General features: G+C 44.5%; 1 protein-coding gene across 2 annotated transcripts in view; it reads right to left on the reverse strand.

Annotated features, from left to right (window-relative positions):
- PID1 (phosphotyrosine interaction domain containing 1) overlaps positions 1-16713 on the reverse strand; it is a 188579-nt gene that overhangs the window by 78714 nt on the left and 93152 nt on the right. For both annotated transcript variants that reach the window (XM_036421539.2, XM_036421540.2), the window contains exon 2: positions 15599-15745. In XM_036421539.2, the coding sequence (XP_036277432.1) occupies positions 15599-15745 (147 nt within the window). The remainder of the gene's footprint in view (positions 1-15598; positions 15746-16713) is intronic.

Genomic DNA, 16713 nt, shown 5'->3' on the forward strand with positions numbered 1-16713 from the left:
CATTATTTCCTGAGTAAATTATTTTACGATTCCTGGATTTGGCTGGTAAAGACGGCTAGTGACTCACACATGCCAATCTGACTAATGTCTCATTTAGAAAACTCTACGCACAGAAGCCCAGACATCATTTTCCTTGCCAAGAAATGAATGTGTAATATTTTCAATAAAAATAAAGAAGTGAACAGTCAGCACACCAAGGCATACATCTGCACCTGTTGTCACTGTGTTTTTTTATAATTTCTTACTGGGGAGTCAGGAGTTAAAATTCTGAGATGTAATAAGAATAGCTATTTACATTTAAGAAAAATGTTTTTGACCTTTTTATGATCTGAGTTATTTAATGCCACTTTAACATCCATTCCTCATTTGCTACCATTTTGTCTATAGTTCATTGACCTTTCCATTTAGACTAAGGGGAGCTATATCTGAATAACAACAGTGTTTTACTTATACAGCTCTCCTCTTGTGAAAAGTTCAGAGTAGCCTATAAATATCTCTCTATAGTTGAGGGTAAGTTAAGGATCACTGTTTCCATCTTGGATAAAGATTTAAAACAAGGAAAGTTCAAGCAACTAAAATTAGCAATTTACAGAGGGTTAAACAATTCAGAGAGGATTTCTGGATAAAGATTATTAAATATTATCTCTTCTCCAAACCCCACTTAACTGTTCATAATGATCATTTTTTTAATCCACACTCGAGAACATGTTTTTCATTAATTTTAGAGAGAAGGGAGAGAGAAAGAAACATCAATGCAAGAGGGAAACATTGATTGGCTCTCTTCTCAGGTATGTGCCCTGACAAGGAGTAGAATCTGCCATCTTTCCATGTATGGAATGACATTCCAACTGAACCACACTGGGAAGGGGCAGTAACAGTCATTCTTTATTATTATTACTATTGTTTAAAGTATTACATATAGTAGTAAATATATCTCCTTTTTTAATCCCCATTGACTTTCCCCCAGCTTTCCCTACCCCTTGTCGCCTAACAGTCATTTTTAGGTCATAAGCACAAAAGGGCAAAATTAATGGAAGATAAAACATTAACAAATATTTTGAAACTTTAGAAAACCCAATAAGTCCATACATCTAAGCCAATTTTATAAAGTTTTATAAAACTGATTATTTTTATCTGATAGATCTGAGTCACGTTTCTTATTTCTCAAATGCTTTCAAAATTGAGGAGAATGTAAGAATTTTACTTAAGGTTGCCTAAAATACCAAGAAATATGAGTCCCCAAACTGAAAAGATCTACTCTGTTCCAGCTGGATGGATTCAGGGGAAAATTCACAAGACACAGAAGTCAATGGGCAGTGCCTTTACAGCTTTAAGTTGAAATTACTCCCAGTCTATCTTTCTATACCAGGCCAAACTTTCAAAAAAAAAAAAAAAAAAAAAAGAGGGGAGAATTAAGAAAATTTTAGGCATACAAAGACCACAATTTTTACTTCTTAAGCATGCACGCCAGCCAAACAAAATGTTTTCTGAAATGTGCCATTTAGAATAGAGTTTCTTACAGATATCTTTCCAGGCAAACTTCTATCCAAAAGAAATATTTTTCTTTAATAATTACTTTTAAAAAGCAATTACAAAAGTAGTGTTTGCTCATTGATGACAATTTAGGAAGTGTAAAAAAATAAGAAAACCAAAAGCTTTACCCATAATCCCACTATCTCTACATCACGTCTGTTCAGATTTTAGCGTGAGCCTTCCCTTATGAATGTTTGCATATATTTTAGTAATATTTTATTTTTTTAATAGAATTCTAATAACATTTTTTCAACCTACTTTTTATTCATTTAATACATTATGAACATTTTCCACTTTGGTATAATTTCTACAGCAGAAGCTTTAATGACCACACGTTTTCCATAGTGTTGTGGAGCAAAAATGTTCGATCTCTTTTAAATATTTAGATTGTCTTCCAGTTTTTCACTAATAAATATTTGCTTCTCCTAGGTTTTTAAAGGGAGAAGTAGACTAAAGTAGGCAGTGACATCACAAATTTGGAAATACAGGAACACTGTTTTTGACAGTAGTCCAAAGTTAGGCTTTAATGCCAAATCTGGTTCTCCAGAGGAAAATGATCATTTTCAGCTGCAGCCTTCACGCTGTGTGAGGCACTAAGAAATATGTAGTTTGAAGATGTCAGGAATCCCCAGATATTTCCTCAAAGGGAAAAACAGATCCACTACCCATCAACTAGGGAAAAGAGTGACCCTTTAGAGAAGTTGGCACTCTTACTCAACAAGCATTCAGGCAGAATAATAATCTGTGTTCGCAATGCTTTTGTCAGATGAAATAAAGACACTCCCAGTATTTAAAGATTTTTAGTCATCAAATAACAAAAGTGAGCTCACAAAAGATAAAGAATGTCACTGAAGCCGAACCGGTTTGGTCAGTGGATAGAGTGTCGGCCTGTGGACTGAAAGGGCCCAGGTTCGATTCCGGTCAAGGGCATGTACCTTGGTTGCGGGCACATCCCCAGTAGGGGGTGTGCAAGAGGCAGCTGGTCAACGTTTCTCTCTCATCGATGTTTCTAACTCTCTATCCCTCTCCCTTCCTCTCAATAAAATATATATTTTTTTAAAAATGTCACTGAAGCCTAAGCCCCCATGGCTCTCAAAGGGAAGACGAAAGCTCAGAACTCAAAGCCATAAAGGAGGACTCATGACCAAGAAGTGTACATTATCAGCACAAATAAAATACCCTTCCCTGCAGTAGCATAAGTAGTCTTGTGTCTTGAACATAAATACTAAGACCAATCCTAAAACCTTAATGCTGGGGCTTCATCTGTCCCTGGAGTAATATTCTCTTTTTCTGCTTGACTAGCTTGGTGACTAGAACAGGGAGGTCAGGAGAGTAATCCCTATGAGCTGGATAAAGACAGAGGGACAGGCTGAGGACAGTGTCAGTGCTTGGTGGGGAGGAAGAACTAGTTTTCATAATTCTCCATTTCCAGTGATTCTTCCTTCTCTTACAGGTCCTTAAACATGAGTGTGGAAGGTGCTCATGAGAGGTGGGTGCCAACTTCTTTATATGTAGGTGATGTGTGTGTGTGTGTGTGTGTGTGTGTGTGTGTGGGTGTGTGCGCCTGTCTCACTCCTTCCTCTTCTCACAGCCCATTCCGGACATCTCCAAGTTCACACAGCAAAGGTGCCTTTGGGTTGTTGCCCCCACAGACATCTCAAAGTTTGTAAGCATGAACTCAATACAGCTTCTGAAATCATGCTTCTCTATCTCTGTCCTCACCTTGAACAATGGACTGGAATGAAAAGCCTGAAAAGTGGGCTCTGGATTTCTCCAGGGCATGAGAGCACCCTCCACACCTTAAATGTGGCACCTAACCTTTACTTGTGACTGCCTATACAGGGACTCTAGAGAGAGCAGCCTGTCCTCAAACTGAGGCTCATCTCATCTAGGCCAGCGTTTTTCAACTGCTGTTCCGCGGCACACTAGTGTGCCGCGAGATGTTGCCTGGTGTGCCGTAGGTGCAGACAAGACAAGAATTTTTTTATTTTTCACTATTTTGTTTACTTAATATTTCATAATAAAGTAATTATAAAATACTTTCTTTGTGTTTATTTGATTCCTATTCAAGAGAATTACTTTATATATAGTCAATATAGGCACAGAGTTAAATTTTTTAACATTTTCTAATGGTGGTGTGCCTCGTGATTTTTTTCATGAAACAAGTGTGCCTTTGCCCAAAAAAGGTTGAAAAACACTGATCTAGGCAATAACACCCTCCACAACATCAGGGGAGTGGGCTGGGGCTCCAACACTGCAGGACAGGGTATTTGTGGGAGCCTCTTCCACGTCCCTCATGGTTCAGGGTTCCTGTTCAAAGTTCCGTGTCTGGAGAGGGCCGCACACAAATGAAGACAGGCTAGAAAAGAGTTAATTTGGGAAATGGGGGGAGGGGAAGGGGTGCAGAAGGGAGTCCACCTCTAGAAGGAGGACTGCCACTGCTCTGACCCTGCTATCCATTTTATTGAGGCTATGAGATACATCCATATCCTTTAGGCAGGAAAGTCCAATAATAGACAATCAGCAAGAATTTACATATGATTAACAGGTGGAGGTTGCTTTAACTACCAATATCTCAACTAAACAATGAGTGATTAGCTCTGACAATTCAGAGCAATTAAGGTTGACCAGCCTTCTGGATTCCCTTTTCACATTTCTCTATTAATGATAATATTCCCTTTCCGGCAGGTACCCTATGCTCAGCGTTCTGAGGGCTCTGCATTTTCCCTACTGCCACCGCTCTTGCTACAGGGTGAACTTGTCTCCCTCCAAGTCATGAAGCTGAGCTTTTCTGTAGTGGACACCCCTTTGTTGTCTCCCTAGCATCTCTTTCCCTGTGGATTTGCAGATTTGAAAACAAATATATTTCAATGATTTGAGTCAATTCAACTTAAGTTTTCTGTTATTTCAACCCAAGGCATCCAAACCCATTCTGTGTGTGCCTGTCAACACCTGAACATCCTGAGGGTGTACAATATATTCTTGTGGGTGAAGAAAGACATAAAAAAAGAAAATTAGTAACAGAAGAGGGAAAGAAGTGGGAGGGAGAATGTCAGCAAATTTATAAATGGACAAAACAAAAATTGCAGAAAAATAAAAGCTTATCTGTTAAACAACAGATGTTAGCTCATCTCAACTTTTACCTTCCTAAATTTGTGAGACAAGCAGAGGTAATGTGCTTTGATGTTTACAAAGAAGTCTGAGACAGAATGAAAAGAAAATAAATGAGAAGTAAGTACCATCCACTCTGAATTTAGAGGAAAACAACTAATAAATACCATGGTCCTTTATATATTACATAAATACATAGTACGTATTCTGTCTTGACGTCAAAATCAGAAACTTATTTTGCAGGGGGAAAAAATATGTACAACAGGCAATGCCCAAAGGACCTACACCAAGATAGGGCTGCAAAAATGCATTTGAAAAGCATGACAACATGACATAATTAATATTTCTTCCTTCTGTTAATGGGTAAAAAACTGAGGCTTTGGCTAAAATTAGAAAACATAACTATTTCTAATTAAATACTTTCCTAACCAAATAAACACAAAAATATAAGTATAGACAATAGATACAAGAGATGCTAATTCTCAACATATTTGAATTCAAATTTGGAGCTCTTATTATAAGTGGGCTTCCGGAATTCACTTCTAAGCTGGCTGTTTAGCACATGCATGAAATGGTAGGATCTGAGAGTTACCTGGCAAGCCTTCAGCTCAGAAACTTCTCTTCTCATCCCATGAAACTGTAAACCGACCACATCCTCTCTGAGAGCTAAGGGACTACTACTGTCACTCCTGATTGCAGAGAATCTCAAAAAGAGTAATATAAAAATTGGTATGCTTTAACAATCATGAAGTTCTTCTTGGAAATTAGACTGTTTTATGGTTCCTGCCCTTGCAAATGGGAAGAGGACAGCAGGGCCTAAGACAGAGCTTCTCTGGATGCCAAGTCACGTGCCTCACTTAGGAGGAGGTGAGGTTTGGGAACCAGAGCTTCAGCCCAGGTGAGATCAGGCCCTAAGGCTCTTGCTTCGACATCAGCCCACTGAGCAGCTGTGCAGCAAACCCATTCTAACCATGCAAGTGCCAGCTAGCCCCCACATACCATTCCCCAGCCCAGCTCCCACCTAACAGGATGTGTACACATTTATGTCACTTAACACTACTCTCGTCATTCAAGCCCCGAGTTCACAGCAGGGTCCAGGTGCCACTTCATGTAAATTCATGGTCAGTTTTTAAGTGCAAGCTCTGTTCCCATCACTAAGTGGAATGCCTGATCAAAATCTCTGTAAAGAAGGTCCAGAAATCTGCCCCAAGGATTTCTGATACACATGGGAGTCAGGATCCCTGGCGATCTGGGGAGGCACACTCACCTTATTGCTCTTACTTGGCTGAAAGTTGCATGACCCACAACACCTACTTTGATTCCTTTCTCCACAATCCCATGTACACAGTAGGTTTTCAATGACTTATTTAAATCAGTATTTGCTAAGAAGCTGTTGCTACCTAGGATTGCATTGTGCTAAGCAGCAGAAGGCAGGAATGACAAGCCATTGTTGCTGCAAAATCAGACACAATGTAAGGTCAGCCCTGTTTCTAACTGCCCGGGAAACGGCCAAGAGATTGCAATCTCAACCTTATGTTTGCATTTCCCCAGGCCAATTTCCCCAGGCCACCTGGGTGTGGTTTCTGCCTATAAAAGCTTGTAACTAACCTCTGTTCAGGGCTCTCAAGTGGCAGTCTTTTTCTGGACTGCTGCTTGTGGGTCCCTGCGCAGCGCTTGGAATAAACCTCCTGCTCTTTGCATCAAGACTCGGGCTCTGCGTTTGATTTGGGGTCGCCGCTCATCCTTTGGACCGGGGGTCTTTCAGGCCTTACATTCTGGGGGCTCGTCCGGGATCGAGCGGCCCCCCCCTCAAGCCCAGAACCGATCTTGGAGGTAAGAAGGGGTACCCCGAAGTTGTCTGTCTTTGTCTTGTGTTCTGTTATCTGATCTGGTTCTGTGTGCGCACTTCTGTAATCTGATCTGGTTCTGAGTTCGCAGCCGTTCGGCAACTCGTGAGAGTGGCCGAACAGTGGTCGGTAGACGTGTCGGAGGGCCACAGGCTGCAACCCTGGGGGACGCCCCAAGGGTGCAGGAGAGCCAGGGGCGCCTGGCGGTCTCCTATCAGGTGTCGGGTTCGAGTCCCGGCAATCAGGTGTCGGGTTCGAGTCCCGGCAATCAGGTGTCGGGTTCGAGTCCCGGCAATCAGGTGTCGGGTTCGAGTCCCGGCAATCAGGTGTCGGGTTCGAGTCCCGGCAATCAGGTGTCGGGTTCGAGTCCCGGCAATCAGGTGTCGGGTTCGAGTCCCGGCGAAGATCGGATAGGTTTGGTTACTGAGACAGTGAGGCAGCCGCGACCGTCTGCCCCAATCGTGTGTTTGTGGAAGAGATTCAAGTGGAGACTCCTTGGCTCTGTCTGGGTTTGGAGTCTGGAGATTCCCTGGTTCTGGTCTGAGTGAGTGTTTTGTGAGTGTTGAGAGAGTGCGGCCGCAATCGAGTGTGTGGGAATTGGTAAAAGTGCAGTGTTTTTGTTTTTACTCTTTTGGATTTGTTTTGGAATTATTTGTTGCCTAACAAATTGGGAAGAAAGAGAAAAATGGGGCAAGGAAACTCAAAGGAGAGTCACCTAAGTCCCCTTGAATGCATGGTTAAAAATTTTCCGGACTTCAAAAAAACGAGGTGAAGGCTATGGTGTTTCGGTAGATGCCTTCACTCTCCGGAGACTGTGAATTGGAGTGGCCGACATTTGGGGTTGATTGGCCTTCAACAGGGACCCTAGACATGGGGCCCTACACGGGAGTCCGGCGGATAGTCTATAGGAGCCCTGGGCATCCGGACCAAATTCCATACACTGATATCTGGATTGATGTTCTTTTTGATAACCCCAAATGATTGAAGGAGTGTGGTTGTCTCCTTGACAAAGGAAAATTGGGAAAGAGACCTCCCAGGTCCATCTTACTCGCCCGGCCACAGGCGAGCAGAGAGAAAGAAAGAAACCTTTAATTTGTTTAAAGCTGAGTGCTCTGGTGGCAGCACCGCCTTCGTCACCTGGGACCCGTTTGCTCCCTGCCTCCATTCACCTCCAGGAGTTGAGTAGCTGGAGGCAGCAGATAAATTAAAAACTGGTTTCCCAAGTCATTGTAAGCAGCTCTTGAAATTCCCCGCCATGAGGCGGAAACTAGATGGTAATGGTAACAAGTTTATGTGAATGGTGGTGAATGGCCCTGAATGGCCAGGAGTCTTTAGGTAAAGAATGTGTTCATTTGCATTTGAATGCTGCTCCAGCAGCCCACAATGGTTAGTCTTTGTCATTGGTATCAGCTAAGCAGAGTCATATAGCTACTTAAGTATGAATTGTGATTGAGAAATGTAATGTTGCTTGCCAGCTTTAAAGGTTCAAAGTATAAATTGAATTAGGAAAAGTTAATTGCAGTAACTAAATGCCTAGAATATGGCAGGCTAAATTGTATTACATGTGATAAGAATAAGCAGTAATGATCAAAGATCTCAAGGATTGGTTTATTCTCATTTGTCAGATGAGGAATCTATATGATGCTTGAGCCCTATCCAGGTTGTTTCATACAGACCTAAGTAAATTTGTTGGGAATTTATAGTGTGCCTCTTGTGAAGAAGTAGGCCAAGTCATATATTTTTCTCTTAATGTAGAAAAAGTGATAGCCATATTAATTTGTTTTGTTTTGCTTTTCTCATATGCCATTGTTATCATTTCTAATTGCATTGTAAGCTTGAATTTGGGCTTGTACCTGCATCTTGTATTTTGTTTAAACTTTGGGAATAATTTTTGGTTTCAGTCATGTGTGACTACTTTATAGATTTAAGTAGACTTCAATAATTTATTTAGAATTGTGTTAAAACAATGTGAAACTGCTTGGACACTTTTCACCGTGTTCTATTAGGGGATTTAAAGGCACAGTTAAAATTCTCCTGTGCCCCTTTTCAGTCTTATCAGAATCTGAGATCTTTATCTGTAGGAAGAATGTGGCAGTTTAAAATTCAAGCGGCTATTGGGAACAGAGTGCTAGACCTGCTCTCTCTTCCCTCTGCCTTTCCTAAATATTCTAAAATAATGGTTATAGATTTTTGAAGGACATAGGAAGAAGGTTTAAGAGCTAATGTAAAATAGTGAAAGTTTTTATAAAAGTTGTACATGTGATGAGAAGGTAGGGAGCGACTGACAGTCTATCTCCAGATTCTAGTGGCCGGCCTCAGAGGAGCCGCGCGTCGGCCCACCAATTTGGCTAAGGTAAGGGATGTCCTTCAGGGACCCACGGAGCCTCCCTCGGTCTTTCTTGAGCGACTAATGGAAGCATTCAGGCGGTACCCTGCGACCGAGGGGCAGCGGGCTTCGGTGGCTATGGCCTTTATTGGCCAATCTGCTTTATACTTTGCAGGACTTAGTTAAGGAGGCAGAGAAGGTGTAGACAGGAGAAGAATCTCACGCGCATCTTGGCAGCAGTGGTAGGTGATAAGGGAGAGGTAAGGGTAGAACCTGGGCGATCGCCTCCCACTCGACCGAGATCAATGTGCCTACTGTAAAGAAAAAGGACACTGGAAGAGAGAATGCCCAAGAAGGCAGAGGAAGGAGAAGGAAGCCAAGACCATTTTGGCCTTTCATGAGGACAGTGACTGAGGGGGATGGGGCTCGGAACCCCTCCCTGAGCCCAGGGTAACCATCCAAGTGGAGGGGAAACCAGTAGAATTTCTGGTGGACACAGGAGCACAATAAAAGCTCCCTTGGGGCCGATATCTAAGAAAACTTCTTGGGTCATTGGGGCCACCGGTAATGAGCAATACCCGTGGATGACTAACCGGACTGTAGATCTTGGGACTGGGACGGTCACCCACTCTTTCCTTGTGACCAAAGTCTCTTGTTGGACGAGGGGAGAGTCCAATTCGGGGCCCCCGTGACATTGAATCCTGCCTCTCTGCTACCAGAAGCAGACTTGGAAAAGAGAGAGATTCTGCATTCCTGTCAGAAGATATTGGCTGAAGAAACGGGGGCCAGGCGGGATCTCAGAGACACACCCCTACCCGGGTCCCCCCTCACTTGGTTCACAGATGGCAGCAGCTACCTCTCGGACAGGAAGAGGAGGGCAGGAACCGCGGTAGTCAGCACGGATGAGGTAATCTGGTCTAGCAGTCTGCCAGAAGGCACCTCAGCACAGAAGGCAGAACACAAGCCCTCAGGTTGGCTGAAGAGTCAACATCTACACTGACAGCAGAGGCCATACATGCCCCCAAAGAAGTTGCCCAGGGCACCAAAAGGGGATGTCTGAGGTGGCGGAAGGGAACAGGAAGGCAGATGTTGAAGCAAAACAGGCTGCCTTGGGACTAAACATCCTGCCGCTAGCAAAAGTCTCTTTGGACCCTCCTAAGTCCTTCTCTTACTCCCCAGAAGAGGAGGGGGAGATGGCCAGAAAGCCTGGCAAATACGTCAAGGATAAGTACGGGGTCTGAAAGGATAAGGCAGGTGAGAAGATAATCGTCCCTGAAGAAATGGCAACACCGCCTCACCCATCTGGGTCCAAAATCCGAAAGCTCACCTCCCTAGCCGAGAGAACTGTCGCTAGCTGCAAGGCATGCTGCAAGGCATGAAATTCCCACCCCTCGAAAGGGAAAGGGGAAATAGGCCGGGCAGCTATTGGGAAGTTGACTTTACGGAAGGAAGTCAAGCCGGCCCGGTAGTCTTTAGCGAAACGGCAACCACAGTAGCCAAGATTGAAGACATCTTTCCCCGGTTTGGAGTTCCAGAGGTAATTGGTTCAGATAATGGGCTGGCATTCATCGCCCAGGTAAGTCAGGGAATTGCCAAGGTGCTGGGGATTAATTGAAAATTGCATTGTTCATGTAGACCCCAAAGTTCAGGACAGGTAGAAAGGATGAATAGAACGTTAAAAGAGGCTATGACTAAATTATCCTTAGAAACTGGCGTGACAGACTGGACAGTCCTCCTTCCCTTTGCCCTATTCCGTGCCCGGAATACGCCCGGGCCCCTGGGAGTAACCCCCTTTTGAAATCCTTTTCGGGGCCCCACCACCACTCACTGTTGACCCGTGGACAGAAACTCACGCCCCTCAATCCCTGCTCGCTAGGTTGAAGGCGTTGGAGACGGTCCAAAAGGACGTGTGGGTCCCTTTGGCTGACCACACCAGTTCCAGGTTGGGGACTTTGTCTACGTTCATCGTCACTGGACAGCCAACTTGGAACCCCGGTGGAAGGGACACCCACCGCCATCAAGGTAGACGGCATCGCCTCCTGGATCCATGCCTCTCATGCCAAACCTGCACCACCGCCTGACGATGGATGGACTGTGGAGACTGCTTATAGACACTCTTTGGGGATGGTGGCTGCCACTGACTCCTACTCGCGGCGGGTCTTGATGATGCCCCGCCCAATCAGTTCCCCTTTTATGGGAGAACAAGGAGTGAGGCCCGGCGGTGTGGAGGGGCTGAGGTTTTCTTTTGTAAGAGCTGGTTTCAATAACCCTAGCTGTCTTGCTGGGGCTAGGGGTAACCGCCGGGGTGGGGACTGGGACAGCAGCTTTAATCCAAACCCCACAGTATAGAAGGGCTCAGAGTGGCAATACGAGCCATTGAACAATCCATCACTATCCCTGACCTCGCTGTCTGAGGTAGTAAGGACGGTGGCCTGTGTGCAGCTTTGAAAGAGGAGTGTTGTTTTTATAGATCATTCAGGCATGGTGAAGGACTCTATGGCCAAACTGAGAGAGAGACTAGACAGGAGGCAAAGAGATAGAGAAGCTCAACAGGGGTGGTTTGAAAATTGGTTTAATCGTTCCCCGTGGCTCACCACCCTAATCTCCACCTCATGGGGCCTTTGATTACTTCTAACCCTCGGGCCCTGTATCGTAACTGGGCAAGGGGAAACAGAATATGAGTTCCAGGGTTGAAACTCAGTCCTGAGAAGAGGAGGGAATGTAAGGTCAGGCCTGTTTCTAACTGCCCGGGAAACGGCCAAGAGATTGCAATCTCAACCTTATGTTTGCATTTCCCCAGGCCAATTTCCCCAGGCCACCTGGGTGTGGTTTCTGCCTATAAAAGCTTGTAACTAACCTCTGTTCAGGGCTCTCAAGCGGCAGTCTTTTTCTGGACTGCTGCTTGTGGGTCCCTGCGCAGCGCTTGGAATAAACCTCCTGCTCTTTGCATCAAGACTTGGGCTCTGCGTTTGATTTGGGGTCGCCGCTCATCCTTTGGACCGGGGGTCTTTCAGGCCTTACAACAACATCTCTGATACTGTGAAGGGCTCTTGCAAGGGTTCTTTTGGGAGTCTCTTAATGGGATGCAGTGGGCTGTGCAGTTAAAGAACTCCACCGCAGGGGGGGGGGGGGGGGAGGGAGAGAAGAGTGGCAGCAATAGAGAAAACACACAAAGCCCCAGCTGCCCGCAACATGAATGGCCTGGCCAGGCAATGCCATCAGGACCCATGAAGAATACAGATCAGGGGAGATGGGTAAGCAGAGAGGAGCCAGGACCTGGCCAGGGCTCACCATAACCCATTTTCAACTCCCCTTTCCTTCGTTTCTTCTTGTCTGTCTCCTTTCCCCAAGCCTAAAGGTATGCAAGCAGGGCTTGAGGGAGCGTGGGCAAAAAGAGAGACCTCGCCCTGTGTGAGGATGAAAGGTACCGGCCCTGTACCCTGGCCTTGCAGCTGGGCCTGGGCTGCACCGAGCTCATTATTCCTGGCAGGCATGAGCCCGAGAGAGAGGTCCTTGTGCAGCTGCCATTTCGTGAGCTAAGTTATTCGCAAGAACCAGAGAGGAAACACTGCACTTTGTTCCAAGGGATGGTCAGGAAAACTGGGGGAGGTCTGGAGATGCAAAGAGAAATATCACGGTTCAAAATCTAACCTTTTCTGTGTGCTTTGTTTTTTAACAAAGGAATAGGACTCTGAATACAAATGCGACACTGTCCTTGAGAGTTAAAAGCTGCAGTTCCAAGAGGTTTACAGTCCATTTAAATGTAGGAAGTGTATTATAGTACACAGTTCGGACAATGATACATTGGAGGTTTACTCCCTTCAAATAAAATCATAAAGCTGGAAAGCAGTTCAAGAGGTGTTGGCCCAGATCCCTGATTTCAGGTTTACAATTCTCTACGCCCAGATGCCCCTCCTCAAGGTTTCTAGGGATGGAGAACTTGTTATTTTTTTCTAGCCCACATGGATGTGTTTTTCACCTTGAAGGCAGAAGTTTATTTGTGTGTCCAGCTGAAATCATTGCGATTTCCCTTCCTCTACCAGCCCTACAGCTACACCAGGGCAACCCTACTCCCTGCGGCCTGTCTTCTGACCTATTGTTTTCAATATCCTTTTAAAGGCGAAATAAATGAGCATGACCTGAGGCGGTAACAGAAAATAAAATGACACCATGAAGCTTGAACCCTATACTCCTTTTCAGAAAAATGATGGCTTTTATTCTTCTACCAAATCTCTCTCTCTCTCTCTCTCTCTCTCTCTCTCTCTCTCTCTCTCTCTCTCTCTCAAAGAGTGTGTGTATATGTGTGTGTGTGTACACACACACACACACCCCTCTTTCATATCAAGATTGGATTGTTAAATCTCCTTACTCTGTAACTGCATTTCCCCCTCCCACTTAAATATACCCTATAGACCTTATCAAACTGAACGCTTTTCCTTACACTCATCCCTACTGACTTCATCGTGCTTTTGAGGGACGATTTCCCCAACTGGAACAGGATATAAAATGATTTAAGAAAATCTCTAAAGTATGTAAAACCCAATCATATTACTTTATCTTTAGTGAGTATTGTTACAATTCCTTTATATCATCAAGTCACCAACAGCACTGGATCCAACGTGACCTACAGCCAGTCCCGGGGATCCACTCTCCCCAGCTGGAAGGGCATCTCTGGCAACTGCTCTGGGGAAGCTGGAAGGTCACCTGAGCACAGTTACCATCTAACGTCACTCATCCAAAAGTGGAATCACTCGGTCCTAGGAAAGTTCCATTTTTAACTTTTTTTGAGGGCTCTCCATACTGCTTTCCATAGAGGCTATACTAATCTGCATTCCCACCAACAATGCATGATAAGAAAATGGTAGGAATATTAGTTGGCCATAAAAAGAATGAAATCTTACTATTTGTGAGAGTATTGGATGGACCTAAAGGGTATTATGTCAGTGAAATAAGTCAGTCAGAGAAAGACAAATACCATAAGTTTATATGTGGAATTTAAAGGACAAAATAAACAAATAAAATTGAAACAGACTCACAGATGCAGAGAACAGATAAACAGTTGCCAAAGGGAGGGGGGCTTGGTGAAAAAGGTAAAATGATTGAGAACTATAGATTGGTAGTAACGAAATAGTCACAAGGATGTAGTACAGCATATTATAATAATACTAGAGGCCCGGTGCATGTATTTGTGCATTGGTGAGGTCCAGCCAACCTGCCTGATGAAGGCCATTGGGGATGGGCCAACTGGGGTGGGGGCCATGGGTGGTTTTCCAGCCCACCCCACCCCTGACTTGGGGGGCACTTGGGGCGGGGCCAGCCAGGGCAAGGGGCTGAGGAAGTTCCAGTTATTCTGTCATTCAGTCAATTTGCATATTACCCTTTTATTATATAGGATTATAACAACTATGTATGGTGTCAGGTGAGTACTGGAAATATCAGGAGGAACACACTGAAAAATATATGATTATCTAACCACTATGCTGTACACCTGAAACTAATGCAAAATAACATGGAATGGAAACTACCTGGAAAATAAAATTTAAAAAAAAAATTCCTTTTAAAATGGACTCATATTACTCACCTGTCTAAATTCCTCTGCTGGTTCCTGGTAGTAACTAAAATAAAAACTCCTTGCCATGGCCATGAGGTTATAGTCGAACCTCCACCAAACCTCACCACTTGCCACAAAGTTCTCAACTTCCCAGTCACCCTGGCCCCTTGCTCTCCGTTCTAAAGCACGCAAGTCCATTTCTTGAGAATCAGCACACACTATTCCTGCTGCCTCAAAGATTCCTCCACAAATCCTTCAGTCTGGCTGTGATGTTCCTTTGCCTGTATTTCCCCCTCCCTCCTCTTCTCAGGAGCAGTTAAGCTTCTGTGAAAATGCTGTCGGTTGGTGGGCACTCTGCCCCCAGTGTCGGGCAGACAGTGAGCACCCACTGAGTCCTCGTGGAATGAATGGCCGTGTGTGAGGTTTTGTGCACATCACCATCACTCAAGATTGCGGGGGCCTCCAATGTGATCACTGCTGCAAGAACTGGGGAGGGGACGGGAAACTCCGACAAGTACAGCCAGTTGATCTTTGCTTCCCTAACGGGGAAAGCAGTCAGGAGCGTGTCTCCAATGTTATAAAAGAAATCCACATGCAAACAAGCATTTTCCTGCCCCTCAAAATTCAGAAGAAATTTCTGATGACAAAGTATGAGTAAGGTATTTTCTTTGTTACCTCTACGCTGACTTCTATACTCATCAAAGTTACACACGTAATTTCTAGGGGTGTTTTTTCCCCATGTTGGCATTACAGTTTACATAAACAAAACATGTTTTTAATGCATTCTCAGGCATGAATATTAGTATAAATTCTGAGAGCTGAAGCACAACAAAAAATGCAAAATTACCCCCACAGGACTCATAGAGTACAACTGTTGAGAAACCTGTTTTGGTTTTCACTTGTTAAAACATGTATTATTCAGACAGAAAACACAAAGGGGGGAGCTCTCATATGGACAGAGCTTTCTTGTGAAGTTCCGCAGGACTATAAACAATACGGCAAGAAACTACTTTTTTTTTTTTAAACCTATCCTTTAACTCAGGTCTTTAATGTTACCCTCAAATTATGAAGAGTGCTATATTATTAAGAGAAATAAAACAGGATTTGAATTCATATGACCATCACTCAATTTCATCCTTCAAAACTGTTATCACTGGAAACAAGAGTCTTAAAGCCACATGTCCTTTCATCTGCCCCACACGAGGGCCTGGAGGGCCACGGGCCACGTACCTTGCAGCCACTCTGAGTCCTGCTCTTCATCAGGGGCGTGGTGGTGCACAGCTCGATGGCCTCGGGCTCATGGAAGATGACGGCTGGCAGGGGCTCCTTTTTCAGTGTTAGGACATTCAGTTTAGACTTCAGCATGGTCTGAAAGTGCTGGAAAGCAAAAAGGGGAAAAAGAAGCCAGCTACAGGTAAATCATGTGGGACTGTACGTGGTGTCCATAAAACCCAATAGCAAAATCTTTGTTTCATTCTCTCGGTCTTAATAGAGGAGGCCATGAGATGCAAGTAAACTGGAGGAGGGAAACTGTCAGGACATCGCTGATGTGAAACTGTAGGAGACAGCCAACCCTTAGGCAGACATCATGAGAACGTGGGGTGGTGGGAGCCACCCGTGACCTTGCTCTGAGAGGGTCTTCCAAGGTGACATTGACAAAGGAAATCCTGGGGATGCAACCCAGGCTGAATTTGCTAGAGAAGGGGAGATGCTCCAAAGGGGATGCTAGAGGAGCAATTTAGGGGAAAGTTTAAAGACAATGGAAAAGGGGGAAGGGGGAGAATGATGAAAAGAACACAAGATTGCTGCTCTCTGCCTCTGTTCTGCTCTGCCTGGCCTGTGGAACTCTGGGAAATGCACTGCTTGCCCATGAACCACTTTATCTGCTGTCTCAGGCCAAGACTCTCAGGAAATATCCATTCTGTGTGCAACTCCTGTTGGTACTAGTTCTGAAATATGTGCAGAATCCTAGCATATTTCCTCACCACTCTACACACAGTCAAGGCCCCATCTTTGTTTGGCCTAGCAGCTTCCAAACTGGTCCCATCACTTCCAGCCTTGCCCCTGGGCAGAGTATAGCCACACAATAGCCAGAGGGATCCTTCTAAAACCGCACATAGGGGACAGTGTCCGAAGCATCTCATTACTTCATCGTCTTGAGTACTTCCTCTCCTTTATCTTCTTCATCAGCAAACCAACTTCGCTCTCATTCTCAGTGACCCATGTTTCTCTCCTAGACCACTTTGAAACCCCCAAACCCTACTCCCTCCATTGGATTGGAATCAATTAAGAACAAAGACAGAAACATCCAGATTAATATGAATAGTGGCAGTACATGTTTTAAA

Source organism: Pipistrellus kuhlii, unplaced genomic scaffold (genome assembly GCF_014108245.1).
Source record: "Pipistrellus kuhlii isolate mPipKuh1 unplaced genomic scaffold, mPipKuh1.p scaffold_m20_p_7, whole genome shotgun sequence".
NCBI lineage: Eukaryota > Metazoa > Chordata > Mammalia > Chiroptera > Vespertilionidae > Pipistrellus > Pipistrellus kuhlii.